General features: G+C 45.2%; 2 protein-coding genes across 3 annotated transcripts in view; both read right to left on the reverse strand.

The window, feature by feature from the left end:
* Positions 1–22,383, reverse strand: part of LOC311093321 (fucolectin-1-like) — a 144,444-nt gene that overhangs the window by 80,339 nt on the left and 41,722 nt on the right. The gene's annotated exons all lie outside the window — the stretch shown is intronic.
* LOC311093313 (uncharacterized protein) lies at positions 959–21,770 on the reverse strand. Of its 2 annotated transcripts, XM_084130624.1 has the most exons (9): positions 21,743–21,770; positions 21,487–21,544; positions 4,359–4,420; positions 3,878–4,160; positions 3,466–3,599; positions 3,351–3,383; positions 2,603–2,882; positions 1,343–1,479; positions 959–1,244 (listed from the first exon to the last, which is right to left on the reverse strand). In XM_084130624.1, the coding sequence occupies exons 2-9, from the start codon at positions 21,495–21,497 to the stop codon at positions 1,240–1,242; spliced, it is 945 nt and encodes a 314-aa protein (XP_083986750.1). In that variant the 5' UTR covers positions 21,498–21,544; positions 21,743–21,770; the 3' UTR covers positions 959–1,239. The 2 variants fall into 2 exon arrangements, with proteins under 2 accessions (XP_083986750.1, XP_083986751.1); XM_084130625.1 differs by lacking the exons at positions 21,487–21,544; positions 21,743–21,770 and having other exon boundaries at positions 4,359–5,498.

Raw genomic sequence — 22,383 nt, forward strand, 5'->3', positions numbered from 1 at the left:
CACTTAATGTATCTTCTGTTTTATTAGGTAGTTTAATTAGGGTGCCAGATGCACCGAAGATTTCGGTTTATTTTCTACCTTTCTCTTTGGTTAGATTAGGTTTAGATTAAGGATTGTTTTGTTATATTTTGTTCTTTTATTTGGCGCCACTTTTGTTCTTTTCCCATTTATTGTTTGTTTGTTTATTTACATTCTCACATTGTACATGTAACGATCACCAGCTGGAGTGCTTCTGAGAGTCACCAGAGGGCACTCCACACCAGACTGATCACTTCACAAAACTACAATTCCCATAATGCTTCATACCTGGGACTGATTGCGCACTCACCTGCATCTCATTCAGACACACCATATAAACCACACTAAAACAGAAGATCGCTGTGAAGTATTTCATTGCCCCGGCGTACAATTTCTGAGCGTTTTCCCTGTGTTTGCTGAACCGTTAATGACCTTGGATTGTTTATACCGACTTCTGATTCTTCTGCTGCCTGTCTTGACCCGGATTGTTCATTGGACTGTGATTCCTGCCGCCTGCCTCGACCCTTGCCTGTTATCTGTTTCTGCTCTGAGATTATCTCCGTTGTTCTGTCTGCCCCTGATTTACCCTGCCTGTTGATTATTCTAATAAAGCTGCAAATGGATTCTTCTGCGTCCTCCAATTCATAACAGTACATAGTGCACATTATTATTGTTATTTTACTGGATCTAGTGGCTTCGGCTTTGTGTGAATAAAAATCCAGTTTATTTCTCTTTCAAAGAGTGTCTGTCATGTTCCTCCACCTCATTTCACATCCAGCAGCATATTAATATATAAATGTTACGGTACATTCCCTAGACCCTTTAAAGTTCGTAACAGCCACCGAATCACGAAAGCGAAAAAACATGTGATACTTTCGGACTCAGTGTGCAAGGACCTTAAGCCTCTCTTTTTTGATCCAGAAACATACAATACAACATGCAATGCTGTAGTCATTTATTGATGTGGAAAGCAGAGATAAACAAAGATAAGTAAATACACAACCCCCTGGATCAAACGGGTTAAGAATCAGGTGCATTTAAAACCATTACAAACCTTTACTGAATGTGCACTGAAACTTATTTATCTTAAGGATAAAAGGTGCATATAGGTAAAATGAAAACAATGGAAAAAAGTGCAATATTAGTATTGCTCAGAAAACAGAAGTTTGGTATTTTGCTTGTAGGATCAGTGGACTGTGGCGTAACATCCTCTCATTCCACTTAATCTGGCAATGAAATCAGAAAAACATTTTTAAGGCAACATACACATAGTATAAATAGAACAAATGTCTACACATCATGTCTCTCTCATTTTATTGCTCACCTGAAAACACCTCCACCTCACACAGTGTGAGATATTCCTGGCGCCCAGGTATAAAAATGTTGACATATCGGCCCTTAATAGGCTTAAACTCAAATGTTTTTGTCTCTCCAAGTGGAATGGACACAACAATCACAGCCCTGTGAAGACAGAGTCACAGAGAAATAGAGAGGGGCGTATCAAAACAGCAAGAAGCATATTAAATATACAGGTGCTGGTCATATAATTAGAATATCATCAAAAAGTTTATTTATTTCAGTAATTGCGTTAAAAAAGTGAAACTTGTATATTATATAGACTCATTACATGCAAAGTGAGATATCTCAAGCCTTTTTTGTTATAATTTTGATGATTATGGCTTACAGCTTGTGAAAACCACAAAATCAAAATCTCAGAAAATTAGAATATTACATGAAATCACACAGTAATTACACAGTAATTCCATGGTCATTGAACCAGGTTTTGGTTATTTTGGCAGTGCGGGCAGGTGCAAATCCTGCTGGAAAATGAAGGAAGCATGAAGTGCTCTGGAAATGTCCTGGTAGACAGCTGCGTTGTCTCTGGATTTAATAAAGCACAGTGGACCAAAGTCCTCTTTTCTGATGAGAGCAAATTTTGCATCTCATTTGGAAACCAAGGTCCCAGAGTCTGGAGGAAGAATGGAGAGGCACACAATCCAAGATGCTTGAAGTCCAGTGTGAAGTTTCCACAGTCTGTGTTGCTTTGGGGAGCCATGTCATCGGCTGGTGTTGGTCCACTGTGCTGTCCACTCAACGCAGCCGTCTACCAGGACATTTCAGAGCACATCATGCTTCCTTCAGCAGACAAGCTTTATGGAGATGCTTCCTTCATTTTCCAGCAGGATTTGCACCTGCCCACACTGCCAAAATAACCAAAACCTGGTTCAATGACCATGGGATTACTGTGTAATTACTGTGTGATTTCATGTAATATTCTAATTTTCTGAGATTTTGATTTTGTGGTTTTCACAAGCTGTAAGCCATAATCATCAAAATTATAACAAATAAAGGCTTGAAATATCTCACTTTGCATGTAATGAGTCTATATAATATACAAGTTTCACTTTTTGAATGGAATAACTGAAATAAATCAACTTTTTGATGATATTCTAATTATATGACCAGCACCTGTACTTCTGTCAAAGGCAAGTTTGTATTAAAAAGATTTATTAAAAGTAATGTTATCTTATTTACTCATTTTCTAACCACTTTGTGTAAGTATTAAGAGAGAGACAATACTTACAGCTCATTATTGTTGCCATTATTTTCCAGGCTGTTGCCGATACGGATCTGAGCTCCATTTATCCTCTCTGGAGCACCATCTCCACGATTAGTGATGCTAACCCTGTTTACCTTGTAGACTAACCCCAAGTCAACTCTCCACCAGGGGTCTCTGTCCGCATTAGTCATACTGCATGACGCACCATTGTAATTTGAATTCCTGTTGCCATCGACAGCCCTTTGAGCTACTCCTCCAGCGACTATAGAAGACTGGACGGCTGTGGCTCCAACAGCAATATTCCCTGTATAACATAAAATAATAAACAATAACTTTGTTTTTTTGTTTTTTACTTTAATGTGCAAAGTATAATCTCAATAAAATGGTCAAAATAATAATGGCTATGTAATACTATTTTTACATGTTTCATCACAAATCAGTATGTCCCTAACTTTTTATTTGTTTTACATGACTGTACAATATCCCTTAAATGTTTGTCTTGCTAAGAATTTTTTTTTCTTCACAGAAAACCTTTGCGTTTATTACAAGTGAGCATATCAAATATTTCAACTCAAATCAATATTTTGTGTCCAAAATTATTTCTTTTGTGGCTAGTAGCCATGTAATAAGCCGGGGTCTTGATCACCCTGTCGGGTTTATTTTGCGATAACATTCGTCTTGATGTACATTATCCCTTATTGGTTACCAAATGTTCAGTAAGAATTTAATATATGCGCTATCGACAACATTGAAAGTAAAGAAGAACACTCACTTGGACCACAAATGTACGATGGTGTGTCCAATACTGTTGATAAAATAATAACAGTTACACACACATTAATAAGTACATAAACAAATTCTATCAGAGTCTTCTCTCTGTCCCTTACCTGCAAACACCTCGACTTCACACAGAGTGAGGATTTCATCATTCCCAGGTAAAAAAATGTTGACATATCGGCCATTAACAGACTCAAATGAAAATGTTTCTGTTCCATTAGGAGCAGTGAGAAGAGTTGCAACCCTGCAAATACAATAACAGTGTTAAAGTGAAAACCAGAATCTACGCAAAACAATTCACACGTCTAACAAATTAAATTCAGCTGTATTGAAACTAGCACTAATTCAAGAAACAAATGTCTTATCACAATCTGAATAAAATGTTAAAGTAAAGTCCATCTCCATGGCTGTGGCTCACTGAGTGGTTGGTGTGTGGAGTTACAATTTTGCCTCCTGATTTATTAAACCAGACTGAACAACATATACATGGGAAGATGATAAAACAATTGAAACATTTCTTACAGCTCATTGTTGTTTCCGTTGTTGTCCAGCTTGTTACCAATACGAATCTGAGCTCCTCTAAGGCGGTCTTTGCAACAGTCTCCACGATTAGTGATGGTAACGTTGCTTACACTGTAGACATTTCCAAGGTCGACTCTCCACCATGGATTAAACTCAGTTTTGGTGAAAGTGCATGAGTCCTTCTTGTAATCTGAGTCTCTGTTTCCATCTATTGCATGTTGAGCATCTCCCTGTGGGTGGCCTAAGGAGGACTGCACAGCCATGCCATTAAGAGCAAGATTTCCTGTTTAATATGATAGGAAATCGACAAAAAAAAAAGTATAAGACAAAGCATTACAAATAAATATAAATAAATAAATCACATTTTCAATTACCATATTTCAGGGTATAATTTTAATAAATTAATCTGCTCAAAATGTAATTCACAATGGTTAGAGATTTTCATATCCAGGCATTTTTTCTTGTATTATTCTAAATGTACCTTGGGAATCAGCGACACACAGCCCAGTAAGTGTCAGAAACAAAACCACAAGTATGGCCATCCTGATATAAGACATAACAACATATCACCTCAGCATATACAGTTATTATTTTCAATTTCTCATCCTCATTTAAACAAAGAAACATATAGATTGCTATTGTAATGATTAAATGATATAGAAGAACCCCATGGCCCTATTTTAATGATCTGAAACTCAAATATCAAACGCGAAACACAAGTAACTTTGTGGGCGGATCTCGGCGCTGTTGCTATTATACCGGCGGGATAAAGGACTCTTGTGCCCGACGCAAATCTAAAATGTGTTGGTCTGAAGTAGCTTCAGGGGTGCGTTTCCCGTACACAGGGGCGTATCACCAAATTTTGGGCCCTGGGTACAAACCATCTAGCTGGGCCCCCGTACTAAATACCATAGTGATACCAATGGGGCTCAGACAATCCCTCACCAGTATCCCTAAGTCTCTCATTCTCTTCTCTTTCCTCTTCAGCTCTGTCCTCTTGCTCCTGACTACCTTCATCACATTCTTCACTTTCCCTCTCATCACTTATGTGAATATCAACCTCATCTTCTATTTCTGCCTCTGCTACAAGAGGAAATAAGCAAAATGGGTACATTGTTATTGTACACATTTAAACTTTAAACTGTAATTAGTAATTTAAAGTGTAGGCGAAGTACAAGTTAATTGATGATTATTTGTCTGTTTAAAATAAATGCAGACTATAGAATCACAGGGTACACTAACCGCCAAACTAGACATTCAGTCTTTTAATTACATTTTAAAATAAGTCATTTTCAATCATTAAGATGTGGATTAAACTGAGAACAATCCTGTACGAGCTTGCACGAGCTAATTTGCATAACAATGCGGTAAAATAGGCGCTAACGATCTGTGTTTTCGCGGGTGTTACATTTTGACAATGGAGGGAAATATACAGTGTTTTCATGTAAACTTCTGACTCTGGGGAGAACTGTAGCAGAAGAGGAGACAAGCTGCCCAGCTGTCTGGAGTGGCAGTGTGTTGAGCTCCCAGCTCCGCCTCCGTCTGCTTCTCACTCCCTGTTATTTACCCAGAAACATTGTTTGCTCGCTATGTAGGGTGTGATACTATAAAGTATTGGTATATTATTCAAATAGAGTACATAAATGAACATAAATGTATGCTATTCTACCTGGAGTAGATATTTATGTTAAAACAATGTCAATGCTCGATGCATTTGGAGCTCACCTTTCTTTTTAAAAAACTGAGTGAGCAACTGCTTGCCCTCATTTGCCTTTCTTTCTTTAATCTTCTTTTCTTTTCATTTTTGAGCCACTAATTTTCCTTTCTTAACCCCCTGAGGTCGACGGTATCGCCGGCGATACCAGCTCGCTTTTTTTTTATCAGTGTAAAAGAAACTCATGAATTGTACAAAAGGCCCGGATGCCCTTAAATGGCTTGGATGATTTTGACCAATCACAGCGCACGAGGTTACTGTAGCGTCACCTGGGCTGAAACGAAAACCGCGTTAGAGAGAAGATGCAACGCATGTGAGAGTGTTAAGTTCGGGCAGCTTCATTGTAGTTTATCTATAGTAGTTTGATTACGATTCAGTGAAGTTTATATGGAGTTGCTGTGTGCGTGCATGTCAAAACCACACACATGTAAACTCAACCAGCTCTTCAGTAAACAAGTTAAACTTGGACCCTGTTTGGTGTGTCTCTTCAATTAATTCGACTTATGCAGTTCTGACCGACTGCCTGCTGTGTTTCACATCCATCAAAATTAATCTACATTCGAACCTCTTCATTTTAAATGGTCCTTCGAGCCGGATAGTGAATTACAGCAGAGAGATGACATCCCATTCTGAACCAGATCCTCCTGTTGTCCGATCCAGACGACAAATAAGACTACCTGCACATCTGGCAGATTACCAAGTTTCTGATTCAGCACATATGAAGAGAGCACTACCTTTGTTTCCGTCCACGGCTGATAGCGTCTCACGATCATCTTCACCAGAGAGTCAGTCACCGTACGCAGATGATCTACTACTACGAGATGAATGGCCAGATCCAACTGGACATGCGTCGCAGGAGTATGATCAGCTCCGCCTCCAAAACCAGCAGCTGCTTGATATTAAATCTATGTGGACTGAGATGAAAAGAGACAACAACGAGCTACGCAATCACATTTTACCTGAGATTCTATCCACAATGCGAGGGCTCCAGGCAGAGAATGCTACGCTAAAGCGGGAGATTCAACAGATAGTCACAGGAAGAGAGACTCCTCGTCGACCAGTAACGCCAGTTCCAGCCCCTCGCACTCATGTGCCACCGTCCGTCCATAGACAGAGAGATTCTGCAGTGTATGCTGGTGAGCTTCCTCTAGACCAATCGGTCCAGTGTGAGCAGCTGATAAACGAGATGGAAGACTTAACGTTTTCATCCAGGCCAGAGCACCCATATGCTGAAGAGAGTCGTTGTGCCCCCCCACAGATGTCCTACACCAATACAGCCCAGCCGGTAACAGCTGTAAAATATGAGGATGAGACGCTTAGTCCCAGACATAGTCGTCGCCAGAGTGATAGGGACTTCTGTCTGCCTCCATGCCCAGAATTGGTGCCTAGAGCAGAGATGCAGCACGTCCAGGAGCAGATATATCGAGGCCCTAAGCCTACCATCCCCAGTCTGACAGCAGCTGATCCTAGACAGTTCTCAAGATTACGGATGGCACTAGAGAACCTTCTACCAGTGAATGCGAGTGAATGCTTTAAGTATCAGATCCTCACTGATCATTTAGAGCTAGAAGAGGCCCTACTAGTAGCAGATTCCTACTGTAATTCTGTGAGACCATATACAGACACTATGCAAGCTCTTGTGAAGATGTATGGTCAACCCCACAAGCTTGTGCTGCGGAATATCGCAGAAGTACTAGAAGGTCCCAATCTCAAGGCAGGTGACGTTAAAGCTTTCAAGTTCTTCGCGCTTCGTGTACGCTCATTAGTGAGTATGTTGGAACAATTGGGGTCTGAGGGAGCATCTGAATTAGAATGCGGTTCACACGTCTCTAGACTCCAAGGCAAGCTCCCTCACGAGCTCCAGATCAGCTTTAAGAGGTATGTCCATCCTTCTAGGATCACAGTCCCCACTCTTATCGACTTTGCGGACTGGTTAGAGTATGAGCTCCAGGTCCAAGATGACACTGCCAAGACCGTTACATATGTTCCACCCTTAACTACTAAGAAGCGAGAAGGTCGTCACGACTCCAGGCCTCCTGGAAGATCTACGAGTTTCCTACTGGGTACAGAGAAACCTGCTGCAGACAGTGAACGCAAAGTGTTTGCTCCAGAGTCCCGGCCCAGCTCTGCCAGGTACCAAGAGAAATTACGTGCCTATTGCCCTTATTGTGATAATGTCAATCATTTTCTAAATGGATGCCAAAACTTCAAAGAGTTGACTAGGGACCAGAAAGAGGCCTGGATTCGTAAAAATAATAGATGTTGGAGATGCGGCCGCAATCATCACGCTTCCAGATGCTCACTGAAAGCCTTGTGCAAGACCTGCAACAGGAAACACCTCCTTATATTGCATGATCTGAACGAGAGAGCTGTGACCATCAATACAGCGTCCAAACCCCCAGAGAACTCCTGTCTTGTGAGTACTACGAAAGACATCTTGTATGTTGACCGTTCTGTCAGTAGCCGTAGAGTCATGCTGAAAGTGAGTAAGGTAATCATCACGAACGGTGATGCATCGTTAGAGACATATGCAGTGCTCGACGACGGGTCTGAGAGGACTATCCTCCTGCAAGCAGCCGCACAGCAATTGAACCTCAGAGGACAACCAGAAGACCTGATACTAAGGACAGTGAGACAGGATCAGCAGGTGCTTCATGGGGCGGCTGTCTCCTTCACAGTATCATCTGTGTCTCATCCCCACAAGAAATACCTCATCCAACACGCCTTTACAGCTGAGAGACTAGGTCTTGCTGAACACACATACTCGGTGGCTTCCTTAAAGAAGAGATACAGACATCTAACTGGCCTCCCGTTGCAGCAGATGGATAAAGTACAGCCAATGTTGCTGATCGGATCAGATTGCCCCCACCTCATAACACCTGTTGAACCAGTCCGGTTAGGCCCACCAGGTGGACCCGCAGCAGTCAAGACCCGCCTGGGATGGACTCTTCAAGGTCCTACGCATGAGATTCGTCACGAAATTAACACGCACCAGTGTTTCTTCACCTCTGTCCTCCCCAACACAGACCTGTTTGCTCACGTTGAGAGATTATGGCAGATGGATGTGATTCCCTACCGCAGCGAAAAGGTAGTGACGAGATCCAAGCTAGACCAAGAAGCCATCAGACTCTTGCAGGAGAAGACGGTCCGAGTGGAGGTAGAAGGGACGATGCGGTATGCTACACCACTGCTTCGGAGGCAGAGCATGCCACAGCTGACCATGACCAAAGAAGCTGTTCTCCCTCAGCTCAGGAGTGTTGAAAGGAGACTGCTTAAGAACCCGGACCAGGCTTCGGCCTACCAGGCTGAGATAACTAGGCTGAAGGAGGCAGGTTACATAGCCAAGCTGGAACCGAGAGAAGTTGCGAGCTCCACAGAGTCATGGTACATCCCCCACCATATGGTGCAGCATAATAACAAGAACCGGGTCGTCTATAACTGCTCCTTCCAATATGAAGGTCACAGCCTAAATGAGTTTCTTCTTCCAGGTCCTACGCTAAGCTCATCGCTACTAGCAGTTCTACTTCGCTTCCGAGAGCATCAGGTAGCCATAAGCAGTGATATTCGAGGTATGTTTCACCAGGTGAGGCTGCTCCCTGATGACATGCCCTTACTCAGATTCCTGTGGCGTGACCTGAAGCCGGAGCAACCCCCTGATGTGTATCAGTGGCAAGTTCTCCCTTTTGGTACCACATGTAGTCCCTGTTGTGCCACTTACGCCCTACAGAGGCACGTCATAGACCACAGCCAGTCTGGAGACCCAGTCAGAGAGGTAATTGAAAAATCATTCTATGTTGATAATTGTTTACATAGTCTTCATTCCCCTCAAGAGGCCAGAGACCTAGTTGATCAACTATGTTCTCTCTTAATCGCCGGAGGCTTTGAGCTTCGACAATGGGCCAGCAATTGCCCGTCAGTGGTTACTCAGCTCCCTTCTGAGTCGAGATCTGATACCTGTGACCTCTGGCTTAGTCAAGGCCATCAAGACGTCCACGAGTCTACGCTCGGATTACATTGGCACTGTCAGTCTGACACCCTACGTTACAAGCACAGAGCTAGCCGCTGCTCCACTGTGACAATGCGCAACATCTACCATGTACTGGCCAGCCAATATGACCCTCTCGGTTATATTATCCCTTACACCACCCGGGCAAAGATATTAGTACAGCGATTATGGGATAAAAGACGCGACTGGGATGATCCGCAATTACCTGAGGAACTCCTTACTTCATGGTCTGAGTGGGAGAAGGAGTTGAGTGGATTAGAGAAGATATCTCTACCCCGCTGCTATGCCAGCTCACAGATGGATCACTCGTCATGTAGATACGACGTCCACGTTTTCTGTGACGCATCGGAGCAGGCATACGGTTCAGTGGCTTATCTACGGATAGAAGACAAAAAAGGTCAGGTAGAAGTCATCTTTATAGCCGCCAGATCACGCGTTGCGCCCCGCAAGCAACAATCTATACCCCGCTTAGAGCTGTGTGCCGCGCTTAATGGAGCGCAACTCTCCCAACTCCTGACTACAGAGCTTACAATTCCTGTTCACTCCACCACGCTCTGGTCAGACTCTACCACCGTGCTCACATGGCTGACATCCAACTCCTGTCGTTACAAGGTGTTCGTAGGAACACGGGTGGCAGAGATACAAGAGATAACAGCTTCGGCCACCTGGTGCTATGTCAGATCTGCAGACAATCCAGCGGATGACATCACGCGAGGCAAGCCTCTTTGTGATCTTGCTACAGGGAGCCGGTGGAGCCAGGGACCAGCCTTCCTCAAGCTGCCATCAGATAGTTGGCCCAGACAGCCCCCTCTATCATTTGAAGAGCCAAACAGTGAATTAAGACAGTCAGCCTTCTCCGGGTTAGTGACCACAACTGCACCCCCACTTCAGCCACCACACTACAACACGCTGTCAGAGTACCTGAAAGCCTATGGGCAGGAGCTTCATGGGGCGGCCTACACCTCCAGTTCTGACCTCCAAAGAGACGTTCAACAAGCGGTCCTTCGCCAAGCTCAATCAGAGTCCTTTCCCGATGAGCTGAAGCTTCTGAAGTCAGGCAAACCAGTGTTAGCCACAAGCAGGTTGGTCTCACTCTCCCCTGAGCTTGACGCTGCTGCTGGACTGATTCGTGTAGGAGGCCGTCTTCGTCACTGTGAGGTACTAGAAGCGGAGGTTGTTCATCCAGTTGTCCTCGACCCTCGACATCCGACCACAGAGCTAATCATCAAGGATTATGATGAGAGGCTGCATCACCCCGGTGCCGAGAGGCTGTTCGCCAAAATCAGAAGGACATACTGGATTATTAGAGGCCGTGAAGCTGTCCGCCGACACCAGCGCCAGTGTGTAGAGTGTAGAAAATGGAGAGGCCGCCCACAAGTCCCCTTCATGGCCGACCTACCCCTTACCAGGCAGAGATACTTTCGTCCAGCCTTCTACTCAACTGGCATGGACTGTTTCGGCCCCTTCTTAATTAAAATCGGCCGCCGTAACGAGAAGAGGTGGGGCATAGTCTTTAAGTGTATGACCACCAGGGCAGTCCATCTCGACCTTCTAACCAGTATTGATTCTGACTCGTTCCTGATGTCCCTACGACGGTTCATTGCTCGACGAGGGAAACCGTACGAGTTATTGAGTGACCAAGGTACCAACTTTAAAGGAGGAGAACGTGAATTAAATGAGTCTTTCGCCAACCTCCAAGAGGAGCTACAGAGTCACCTCGCCAGCCAGCAGATAAAGTTTGTTTACAACCCGCCAGGCGCCCCTCACTTCGGCGGTTGCTGGGAGAGGGAGATCCGCTCGATTAAGACAGCCCTCAGAGTGACCATCGGGGCTCAGACCGTCACTGAAGAAGTTTTGAGAACAGTTCTGGTTGAGGTTGAAGGTATTCTCAACTCAAAGCCCCTTGGGTATACCTCATCTGACGTAGCTGACCCTGATCCAATCACCCCGTACTGCTTTCTGATTGGCCGTAGAGACGCATCCTTACCTCAAGTAGTCTACCAAGAGTCCGAGATTCTGAGTCGCAGATGCTGGCGCCACAGCCAACTGCTTGCAGAACACTTTTGGAGACATTTTCTCAAGTATTACTCACCTGGTCTCCAAGCTCGCCAGAAGTGGAAGACAGAGAAAATGTCATTAGAGAGCGGGAACGTGGTCATGATCGTCGATCCTCAACTTCCTCGTGCCCTCTGGCCAGTAGGCAGAATCACCCAGGTGTTCCCAGGCGCAGATGGGCGAGTCCGGACAGCTAATGTAGATGTCAAGGGTAAGACCTACACGCGAGTCGTAGCTCGCCTCATCCAGCTTCCGGCCCTACCTGAGGATGACTAGGCCCAGATATAGACCTTTGTGAGATGATCGAATTCAGTTCTTGAATTCGGGGGCGGCTGTACAAAAGGCCCGGATGCCCTTAAATGGCTTGGATGATTTTGACCAATCACAGCGCACGAGGTTACTGTAGCGTCACCTGGGCTGAAACGAAAACCGCGTTAGAGAGAAGATGCAACGCATGTGAGAGTGTTAAGTTCGGGCAGCTTCATTGTAGTTTATCTATAGTAGTTTGATTACGATTCAGTGAAGTTTATATGGAGTTGCTGTGTGCGTGCATGTCAAAACCACACACATGTAAACTCAACCAGCTCTTCAGTAAACAAGTTAAACTTGGACCCTGTTTGGTGTGTCTCTTCAATTAATTCGACTTATGCAGTTCTGACCGACTGCCTGCTGTGTTTCACATCCATCAAAATTAATCTACATTCGAACCTCTTCATTTTATGAATACTCTGTTGACTTTGATTTTCCATAGGAGTTCCATACATCAATCGATTCTGTTAAATGTGTATTATTTTTGTGTATACTCACAATAAAAACATAGTGTTGTGCTTTTCGACAAATTAAGAAAAATAAACACGAAGCGAGTTCTGCCTTCTCTCTGTCCGTGTAGTCCATTCTGAAACGCGTCCGAAAATGAACCATAACTCAGTGGATACTTCTCACACATACACGTGATATATGTCTTTATGAAGCTTGAAATCTCTTCTTTTAAATGAAGTAATTTATATAAAAAACAAATATTCTCATCTTGTGAAATCTGTATTAAAAGAGAGCGATTCCAGTCGACCTAATTAGAGCTAATTCAAATGTAATGTGACTCCGCCCACGGAGAGCGCACGCTATTCAAACGCAAATGGCTGAGGTAATCCGCGCAATCCTATGAACGCCCCCGTATCAGCTCGAGAAAACCAAAACACAAGTTTATTCAGAACATTACTTGCTTACACCGTCTCGCAGCGCTGTGAGGAATAATGAGGAATACAAGGAATACGAGCTGAGGAATACTAGTAAGTTTTTCCTTCTCGGGTATCTGTTTATTGACGAATGAACGGCATAGATGCGCGCTGTTTACCACAGCTGGCAAAAAACATATTACATGACAGTTCTCCATTATGGACGCGAGCTCTAAAAAAAAAAAAAACACTAAAAGACTTTCAAACTTTCACAGAGACCTCAAAACAGAAAGTACAAATCCTTTCTTTAAAACGAATTTCGTTTTGTATCAATTGTATCTTAATTTTAATAATATTTTCATTAACAAATTTCCTGGATTTAAAGTAAATAAGCCTATCGTCAACGAATGATGATGTTTTAGCAAACTGTATTGCTATACTGAGATGAGTAAAAATCGACTGAAATATGCAAATTAACATTTATATGCCCTAATATTTCATGAAAACAACTTTACAGTCAGGCGAAATATGAAAGACAACATTTTGTTTAGTAGATTTGGGTACAGTTTTTACTGTAGAATATACTGCCTCGTCAAATAAGCTTTTGTTTAGCAATTTCTATATATAAAATAGCCTAATATTTTTGTCAAAAATAAAGTCATCAACTAAGATGTTAGCTGTTCCAATGTTGGCTATATTCAAAGTAATGAATACATAGATAAAATGTAGGCCTATAATCTTTCTTTTTTTTTTATAAAGAAAGAGTACACTTGAAATATTGTTGAAATTGTAATTATTGTTGTAATTGTAACCTTTTTAATAAAATAGCACAACATATGTACAAGATAGATGTAAGCAAAATCTTAAATGGTCAATATAAGTCTTCTAAATATCTTTTGTCCTTTGTGGCTCAGCCAGTTTCACACCTGTGTGAATGGCTCATCATTATGCAGAGTGGGTGGTAATTCAGGTGAAAACCACTCCTCGTTCACGCCCCCTCGCATATTGGCTTTCCAAGCAAAACCTGTTTTACATCAATTTAAATCAATGTATGATTTTATTTGAACGATAAAGCAAGACTATTTTCACATAATTTTGAAGAAAAAACTATAGGCGACGACATCCATTGGTCAAAAGTCTTATTGACACATATTTACTATGTGTTTTGTGGCCTTATTTCAGAATTTTTAGTTTTTAGTTTTTTCAATATCCACGCATAAACATTATTCTCTCAAAAATTAAAACATGTACATACACGTGGCTCACATATTATGGTAGCCCTGTTTGTGCTTTATAGAGTGAATTTACACCTTTGCCATTAATATGTTTATAAGCAACTGAAAAAAGCACAAATGTCAGGGCATGTCAGAACATCTCAAGGGCCCAGAAAACCGCTCAGACTCCAGAGGGTTAAGGAAAGACATGACTCTTCCCCTGTCTTCCTAGTTCCAATCACGACTCACTCTATCTCCTGTCTCATCAACTGATTCACCGCAGGTCCGTGCAGCAGGAGCACCTGACCTGACCTGCGGGTCGTACAATTTACATTGATTCGAGAGGGGTGGTGGGGCCCTGCACAGCATGAAAATTACTTTTTTTATATGAAACCAGTGCCTAACTACAAGTTTAGTTTTGCACAGGAACTTTTTTATTTGTACATAAATGCTATACAAATGTTAGTGCATGTATATGTATGTATAGAAAACTGACTTCTAAGGGCCCCCCCCCTGCCTCGGGCCCTGGGTACTCGGTACCCTTTACCTCCCCAGTAGGACGGCCCTGCCCGTACAACTATATAGCTCGCTGCTTAACTACCATAGCACGATGCATCATTGGAGAAATCAACTAGCTAGTCACATCTGTTTCCCGAAACCATATGTCGCAAAGTATCCTTTAACCACGTTGGTTTATGACGTCTCGCACGTGGTGGACTAATAACTTATTTTAATTAATCTGTTTGAGATCGAATTAACGCTAGATTTTGTCATATAAGTTACAGACATGGCATCTGAAGACCATTTCTAATTTTTCTCAGTTATTTTGCTTTATTACCAGACTCAATATTTGGCTCGTTCTTACATAGTAAAGCACGTTCGCACCTGCGCAGTCTTCAAAAAATCTCTTGACAAACTAAAAGACGTAAATTACATTTGTATGTATTCTAAATAAATAACACGGGTTGTACTGAATGTCAGCTTGCTTATTTTGCTAAAGATAAGGATTTATTCAGTCTAGATCTCATGTAAACTAGAAACGTCTCGGTTACGTATGGTAACCCTCGTTCCCTGAGTCCAGGGAACGGAGACGCCTCGTCGGAGGAGTTCCCCTGACGAATTGGGATCATGCTAGGGAGACCAACTGCCTTCGAGTGAATTAAAACGAGCCAATGAACATTGGCATGCAACATTTGCATTCCGCAGCCCGCCTACGAGTGCGAGTATAAAGGCGGAAGCAAGCGCATACACAAATGCTTTTCGCTGAGGAGCCGGACGGTGTCCAGTCCTCCGCGAAGGTACAGCAGCATGGCTACGGGGGAGTTCCCCTGACGAATTGGGATCCCTACCAAAACGCCATGGTGCTGGCCCCTTCCAGCGCCCAGCTAAGCTACAGCCCTGCAGCAGTTTCCAGAAATGTTGCGGGAGCTAGCTATGGAATCACACTGCTGTTCCACAAGACCCAATCAGTGGATATTGGATAACACTGGGAAAGCGTGCCCGTCCTCAAGGAAAATAATAATGGGGGGGGGGAACGCTGCGGAAGCTGAGGCAGCCTAGAGGAAGGCCCTCAAATACACACATGTACTAACCACGTAGGGTAGTGAAACATATGGCAGTCCTTGAAGGTAGTCCCAGTCCAAAGGAGTGAGGAGCGCACTCAACAGGGATGACAAAACGAGTCTGTCAAGGGGAAGACACGGCTGAACTGCAAGTGGCAATCATGGGTCGCCGCAGGGACCACTGGAAAAAGCACCCAGTCTACTAGCAACTCCTTACTGAAGGTAGCAGACCTGGTGCCGGCGGTCCGCAATGCCTGGCACCGGAGGGGGTGATGGAGGGACTCACGAGGTTAGCCATTCGCTGGGTAACCAACGGAGCAAAAAGACGCACGTATCCGCTCACGGAAAGGCGTCGCAAGCCAACACACCTATTCCCTCTAATTACTGGCCATAGCGAGTAGTCGGGAGGAAACAGGTTCCACACTTAGGCTATAAAATCTAGCGAATGTGTTCGGTGTCGCCCAGCCCGCGGCTCTACAAATATCTGTTAGCGAGGCGCCTTGTGCCAGTGCCCAAGAAGCGGCAACACTCCTAGTGGAATGAGCCCGCAACCTGGGTGGGCAGGGCTCACCCTGGGACTCATAAGCCCTGGTGATAGCATCCACTAGCCAGTGGGCTAACCTCTGCTTGGAGACAGCCTTCCCCTTCTGCTGGCTGAGGTCCTGAAGCTTTGCGTTCTGTCTATATAAACCCGGAGGGCCCGGACGGGACAGAGAAAAGCTAGGGCTGGGTCTGCCTCCTCCTGGGGCAGCGCTTGCAGGTTCACTACCTGGTCCGCGAAGGGAGTGGTAGGAACCTTGGGCACATATCCGAGCCGGGGTCTCAATATAACATGAGAAAGGCCAGGCCTGAACTCTAGGCACGATTCGTCGACCGAAAAAGCCTGCAGATCCCCTACCCTCTTGAAGGAAGCCAATGCTAACAGGAGCGCTGTCTTAATGGACAGGATATTAAGCTCAACTGTCGTCAAAGGCTCAAAAGGAGGACTTTGGAGCGCTCTAAGCACTAAAGTTAAGTCCCAAGAGGGTACAGGGTGCGAATCTAGGTTCCTAGCACCCTTGAGGAATCTGATGACCAGGTCGTGCTTCCCCATGGACTTACCATCAACTACATCGTGATGTGCGGCTATTGCGGCAACATACACTTTGAGAGTGGAGGGAGACAGCCTTCGCTCCAACCCCTCTTGTAGGAAGGAGAGCACGACTCTGACCGGGCAAGTTCGTGGGTTCTCCCCGTGGGAAGAACACCAGCTGACGAACAGGTTCCACTTCAGAGCGTAGAGGCGCCTCGTAGAGGGGGCGCCTCTAGCTGAAGAGATGGTATCTACCACTGCCTGTGGCAGGCCATCTAGAACCTCCGCGTCCCATCCAGGGACCAGACATGGAGTTTCCAAAGGTCTGGACGCGGGTGCACTAGGGTGCCCCTTCTCTGAGAAAGTAGGTCCCTCCTCAGAGGAATCGGCCAAGGAGGGGCTGTTGCGAGGAGCATGAGTTCTGGGAACCAAGTCCGGGTTGGCCAATACGGGGCCACCAAAAGGACCTGCTCCTCGTCCTCCCTGACCTTGCACAGGTTCTGTGCAAGAAGGCTCACTGGGGGAACGCATATTTGCGTAGGTCCCGGGGCCAGCTGTGTGCCAGGGCATCCGTGCCGAGAGTTCCTTTGGTCAGGGAGTAATACCACTGGCAATGGGTCGTGTCCGGAGAGGCAAACAGGTCTACCTGTGCGGCTCCGAAGATTCGCCAAATCAGCTGGACCACCTGGGGATGGAGTCGCCATTCTCCCGGAAGGGGAGGCTGACGTGAAAGCTCGTCGGCCACATGATTGTGCTCACCGGGGACATGAACGGCACGAAGCGACCTCAGATGCTTCTGACTCCATAAGAGGAGGTGGGAGGCGAGTCGTGACATACGACGGGAGCGTAGACCACCTTGTCGGTTGATGTACACAACAGTCGCAGTGCTGTCCGTATGGACCAGTACGTGCTTGTGTTTGAGAAGGCCCTTGAGGCGACACAAGGCTAAGTGTACTGCTTGCAACTCTAGGCAGTTGATGTGCCAATTCAGTTGGGGCCCCGTCCACAGACCCGAGACTGCATGCCCTTTGTACGTGGCCCCCCAGCCCTTGGCAGAAGCATCTGTGAATACCACAGCATGCCTGGAAACCTGGACTAGGGGCACTCCGGCCCATAGAAACACAGGATCCGACCAAGGGGTGAAGGTTTGGCGACAGTGCAGGGTGACTTTGACCCAGAATGTGCCGCTCTGCCACGCCCACCTCGGGACTTGATCGTGAAGCCAGTGCTGGAGCGGTCTCATATGCAACAGGCCGAGCGGCGTTACTGCGGCTGCGGCTGCCATATGCCCCAAGAGCCTCTGAAACTGTTTCAGTGGAACTGCTGACTTGCCTCGAAAAGACTTGAGGCAGTTGAGCACTGACTGGACGCGTTCCTCCGTGAGGCGCGCAGTCTGGGTGACAGAGTCCAGTTCCATACCGAGATAAGAGATCCTCTGCACAGGGGAGAGTTTGCTCTTGTCCCAGTTGACCTGAAGCCCCAACTGACTGAGGTGCCGGAGCACCATGTCCCTGTGATCGCACAACACATCTCGCGAGTGCGCCAGAATGAACCAGTCGTCGAGATAGTTGAGAATGTGAACGCCTTGTTCTCTCATGGGAACAATGGCCGCCTCCGCGACTTTCGTGAAGACACGGGGCGACAGGGCCAGCCCGAAGGGTAGGACCTTGTACTGATATGCTCGACCCTCGAAAGCAAACTGAAGAAATGGTCTGCGTCGTGGAAGAATCGAGACATGAAAGTACGCGTCCTGCAGGTCGATCGCTGCAAACCAATCCCGGGGACGAATGCATTCGAAAATGCGTTTCTGCATGAGCATTTTGAACGGGAGCTTGTGTAGGCCCCGATTCAATACTCGCAGGTCCAGGATTGGCCATAACCCACCACCTTTCTTGGGTACAATGAAGTAAGGGCTGTAAAACCCTGACCTCATATCGGCTGGAGGGACCGGCTCGATCGCGTCCTTCGCCAGCAGGGCGTCGATCTCTTTCCGCAAGATAGGAGCATCCAATGGACGCACACGGGTGAAACTTGAACTTGGGAGGCCGGCGTGCAAACTGAATTGCATAGCCAAGCCGGATGGTGTGGATGAGCCAGTGCGACAGCCTCGGGAACGCTAGCCAGGCTCCGAGAAACTGCCGCAACGAGCCCACCCGCACCACCGGCGTACCCGCGGAGGGGCAGCGAGGCGGAAGGCAGGGACACGGCTCCGGTGGCATTGTAGCGGCCGAGAGCAGGGCCTGGGTGTGTGCTTGGACAACAGCTACCTGCTTCCACCGGGGGACAGACGGCAGAGAAGACCCTAGAGTGTTCTGCTGCGGGCTGTCGCCTGGCGAGAGAAGGGGAGGAGACGAGGAGCGAGGCCCAAGGGCGGCTGCTGGTCTCCGTACCTTCCCGCCCAGCGGCAGACAGGAGTGACGTGACCGGGGTGGCGCCACTGCTATCTGAGAGCTGGGGAGAGGGGAACGAGAGCGGCGCAGCTTGGGGGCGGCGCGCACTGCCATTCTGACCCTCTCGGACAGAGGAGACTGGTCTTATTTTACTGCCAGTCTCGACCGTGAGGGGAAAAGAGGAGCGAGGCCCGGGGGCATCGAGTCCTGGTTTACGCCTCACCCAGCGAGAGACGAGAGTGATGAGGCCGAAGCCCTCACTGCCATCTGAGCGCTGGGGCCCATGAGCGACTTAGAGGAAGTGGACTGCTCAAACTTTGGGTACCACTGACTGGATGACCAGCGGCGGAACAGAAACAAAATTCTCCACCCGGCCCTCCCCCGGGGGAAGGAGTGGTGATGACACGCTCTCCCGAAGAGCAGAACGTCACATACTCTGGGTCGATTCTCTCAGGGTCATTTCCTTTTCTTTTGCTGGGGGGAAACAGACTCTAAGCGGGCTGGTTTTGAGGCGCTTCTGGACCACCAGTGTGGAGATCGTCTGACCGAGGGCCAGCGTTGTGACTAATCACGGTCAGTCACTAAGCGCAGCTCCACCCCGAGTCAGAACTACCCACGGGCAGTGAAAGTGCAGGGCTAGTGAGAGAGGAAAAACTTCTGCAGATTTAGGCATGTTTGGCTTGCCATATTGGCACCAAAAAGCTTCCATACTGCCAAAAAATTTTCACACACATTCAGGCACTTTAGAATAGCCCAGGAAAGTGTGGCTGTCAAGTCTGAATCTTCAGCATGAGAACACACCATTATAGTAGGAACTCAGCATCATTTTCAGAGTATAACAGCCCTCTCTTCGATGTAGCAATCGACATCTGTCCTCCCCTGGAGGCCCGAATTAAATGCTCGGTCCCTCATGAGAAGGACCAGAACCCCAACCGAAAGCCTCGACGGCACACGGCACGCTGAGCGGCACAAGTCTTTACGAGAAAGAGGAGACGAACAACATGCCGACGTGGTCATGCACTCATGAGAGAACATGAACCACCCACGAACACAGTCTCAACACACTGATTAGGCATGTGAAACAGTGATCGTGGCCGTCAACCAGGCATGCAAGACAGTGAACGTGGCCATCGCCTCGATGACACACGGCACGCTGGTCGCTCAAGCCTGCAGGCAAGGCGAACAACGTGCCGACGTGGTCATGCTCTCATAAGAAAGCATAAACCACCCACGAACACAGTCTCAGCATGTTTGCGATGCGCTAGAGGAGTGAGTGGTTCGTGCTCACTGTAACCCTCAGATCACCAATGTTATTTGCCAAAGTAGCCCTCCTCTGGTGCACCAGAAGAGAAACTAGATCGGGAAATAAACAAAGGGACTCACCTCATAGAGGCACGCGAGTCTTGATCATGACCGCGCATCTTGAGCCCCGAATGACGCGAAAACACGCCACTGACTTTAGACTGGGTTTTTCCTGGTCAGTGGTGGAATTGTTTTCTGAAACTGCAAAATAACACCAGGGAACGTTTGCGGCGGAACACGCCTCCTCTTTTCGCTGAACCGTCCCGGAGTGCAAGTTCATTCCCTAATTTACCGACGTGCGTCTGCCAAAGGGAAAAGTTCGCTGTGCGTCGGGTGCAAAATAGAAATAAGACATGCGTCGGTGTACAAAGTCAATTGCGCTGGGTGCAAGATAGAGCCCCATGACTTAAAGTCAGTTTAATGTGACTAACCTGCCTCGTTCTTTGGATTTTAAATGCCTTTGCTGAGTTTGCTCTGTTTTTATTTTATTTCATCTTCTACGCCCATGATATTAAGACAATTTGGTAAAACTTTACACTGTTATTATATAAGAGATAATGTAGAGCGAGGCGATTGTTATAGCGAATAACAATATATATAATAATTAACTTCCTCCTTTCAGATTCCTTAGATTCCTTTTCAGATCGTGGTTCCAATTAAACGTACCATTTCGATTGATCAAAGTTACATTGATCGAGATACAGCCTCTGAACCAATTTTGGGTCGACCTCGTTAAGTACACTTTTGAACAAATATACTTTTTTTTTTTTTTTAAACTGTTCAGTCATTTCTGTGCGGCTCGGTCCAAATATCATGTGAGTGGTGAAAAAAACAGGATATTGTACTATTCAAAATTCTTGAAAAGAGTCTTAATGTAAGATGTTTAATGTGATCAGCATCAGATGTATTACGTTTTATTTTTCTAGATGGTTCAAAAATTACAACCACTTGAATGTAAAAAAAAATAACATTTTTTTTACTTTTCTTTACCATCCCTACATTGTGCCATATTTTATAATTTTCCTACTTAATATGGCTGCCATTGAAATAATAATAAGAAAACTAATGGATTCCAATTATAATGTTATCCCGGTGTAGAGAGTGCATAAACCTTCAACTCACCTGGAATTCATCAATGTATCAACCTCACAGAAGACCTTCACAATTCAGCAGTTATCTGCTTTTAAACAAAATAATAATTTTTATATAAACAACAAATAGCAATATTAATACATTTATAAACAATTGCTATACTTATTTTTTATCCAATATATTATTCATATGAGTTATATTATGCCCTATCAAAACATTTCAAAAGAAAAATGTCCTAATAAACATAAATATATATATATATATATATATAAATATTAATACTAACCAGCAGTCTGAAGATGGTCTAGTTGAATAATATTGTGCTCAGAAATGATGCTCTATTTATTGTTGAATTAAGGCCCTCCCAACCAAATACGTCTTATCTGATATCTGTAAAATAAACATCAACTGGATCCATTACTGTCAGAGTTATGTTTGTTTTTCATCTGTTTCCGTGTTCTGGGGTGCGTTTTCCATACGTCGCTAACTCAGTTAGCTGGATTTGATTGTTGACGATATGGTATGATCTTGGTTTGTTTGGTTCTTTGACTCATCCTGGACTTGCTTTCATAGCAACATGTGTATAAGCTAAACACTAGAAATGCCATGGCGGTCATATTTTGACCGTTTTGAATTTTATATCTGCAATAACTTTGTTGAAAAAATAAATAAAATCCTGCTGGTACCTGACTTTTCCTAAAAGTGTCTTTATTTTCATTTAAAATGCTTTTCATATAAATTACACGTAATGCAAAAAAACAAATTAACATATTTACCTATTTCGGCCATAGACGGTCATATTGACCGCACTGAATTTCGCGGTATTATACATATACCAATATACACAATAAAATGTGGTAAAAAAATACACAAAATATATTCCACAACAAATCATTTAAATGTAATGATATTCAGAACAGAACAATA

The sequence above is a fragment of the Abramis brama genome, assembly GCF_963993115.1.
Source record: "Abramis brama genome assembly, chromosome: 12".
Lineage (NCBI taxonomy): Eukaryota > Metazoa > Chordata > Actinopteri > Cypriniformes > Leuciscidae > Abramis > Abramis brama.

What these genes read in the sequence shown, in the direction of transcription:
- LOC311093313 (XM_084130625.1), bottom strand. Translation starts at nt 4,434, where the DNA reads ATGTCTTATATCAGGATGGCCATACTTGTGGTTTTGTTTCTGACACTT. An exon ending in ATCGTACATTTGTGGTCCAA is followed by an intron (nt 2,883 to 3,350) that starts GTGAGTGTTCTT and finishes TATGTTATACAG; the next exon opens with GGAATATTGCTGTTGGAGCC. An exon ending in AATGGCAACAATAATGAGCT is followed by an intron (nt 1,480 to 2,602) that starts GTAAGTATTGTC and finishes CTGTCTTCACAG; the next exon opens with GGCTGTGATTGTTGTGTCCA.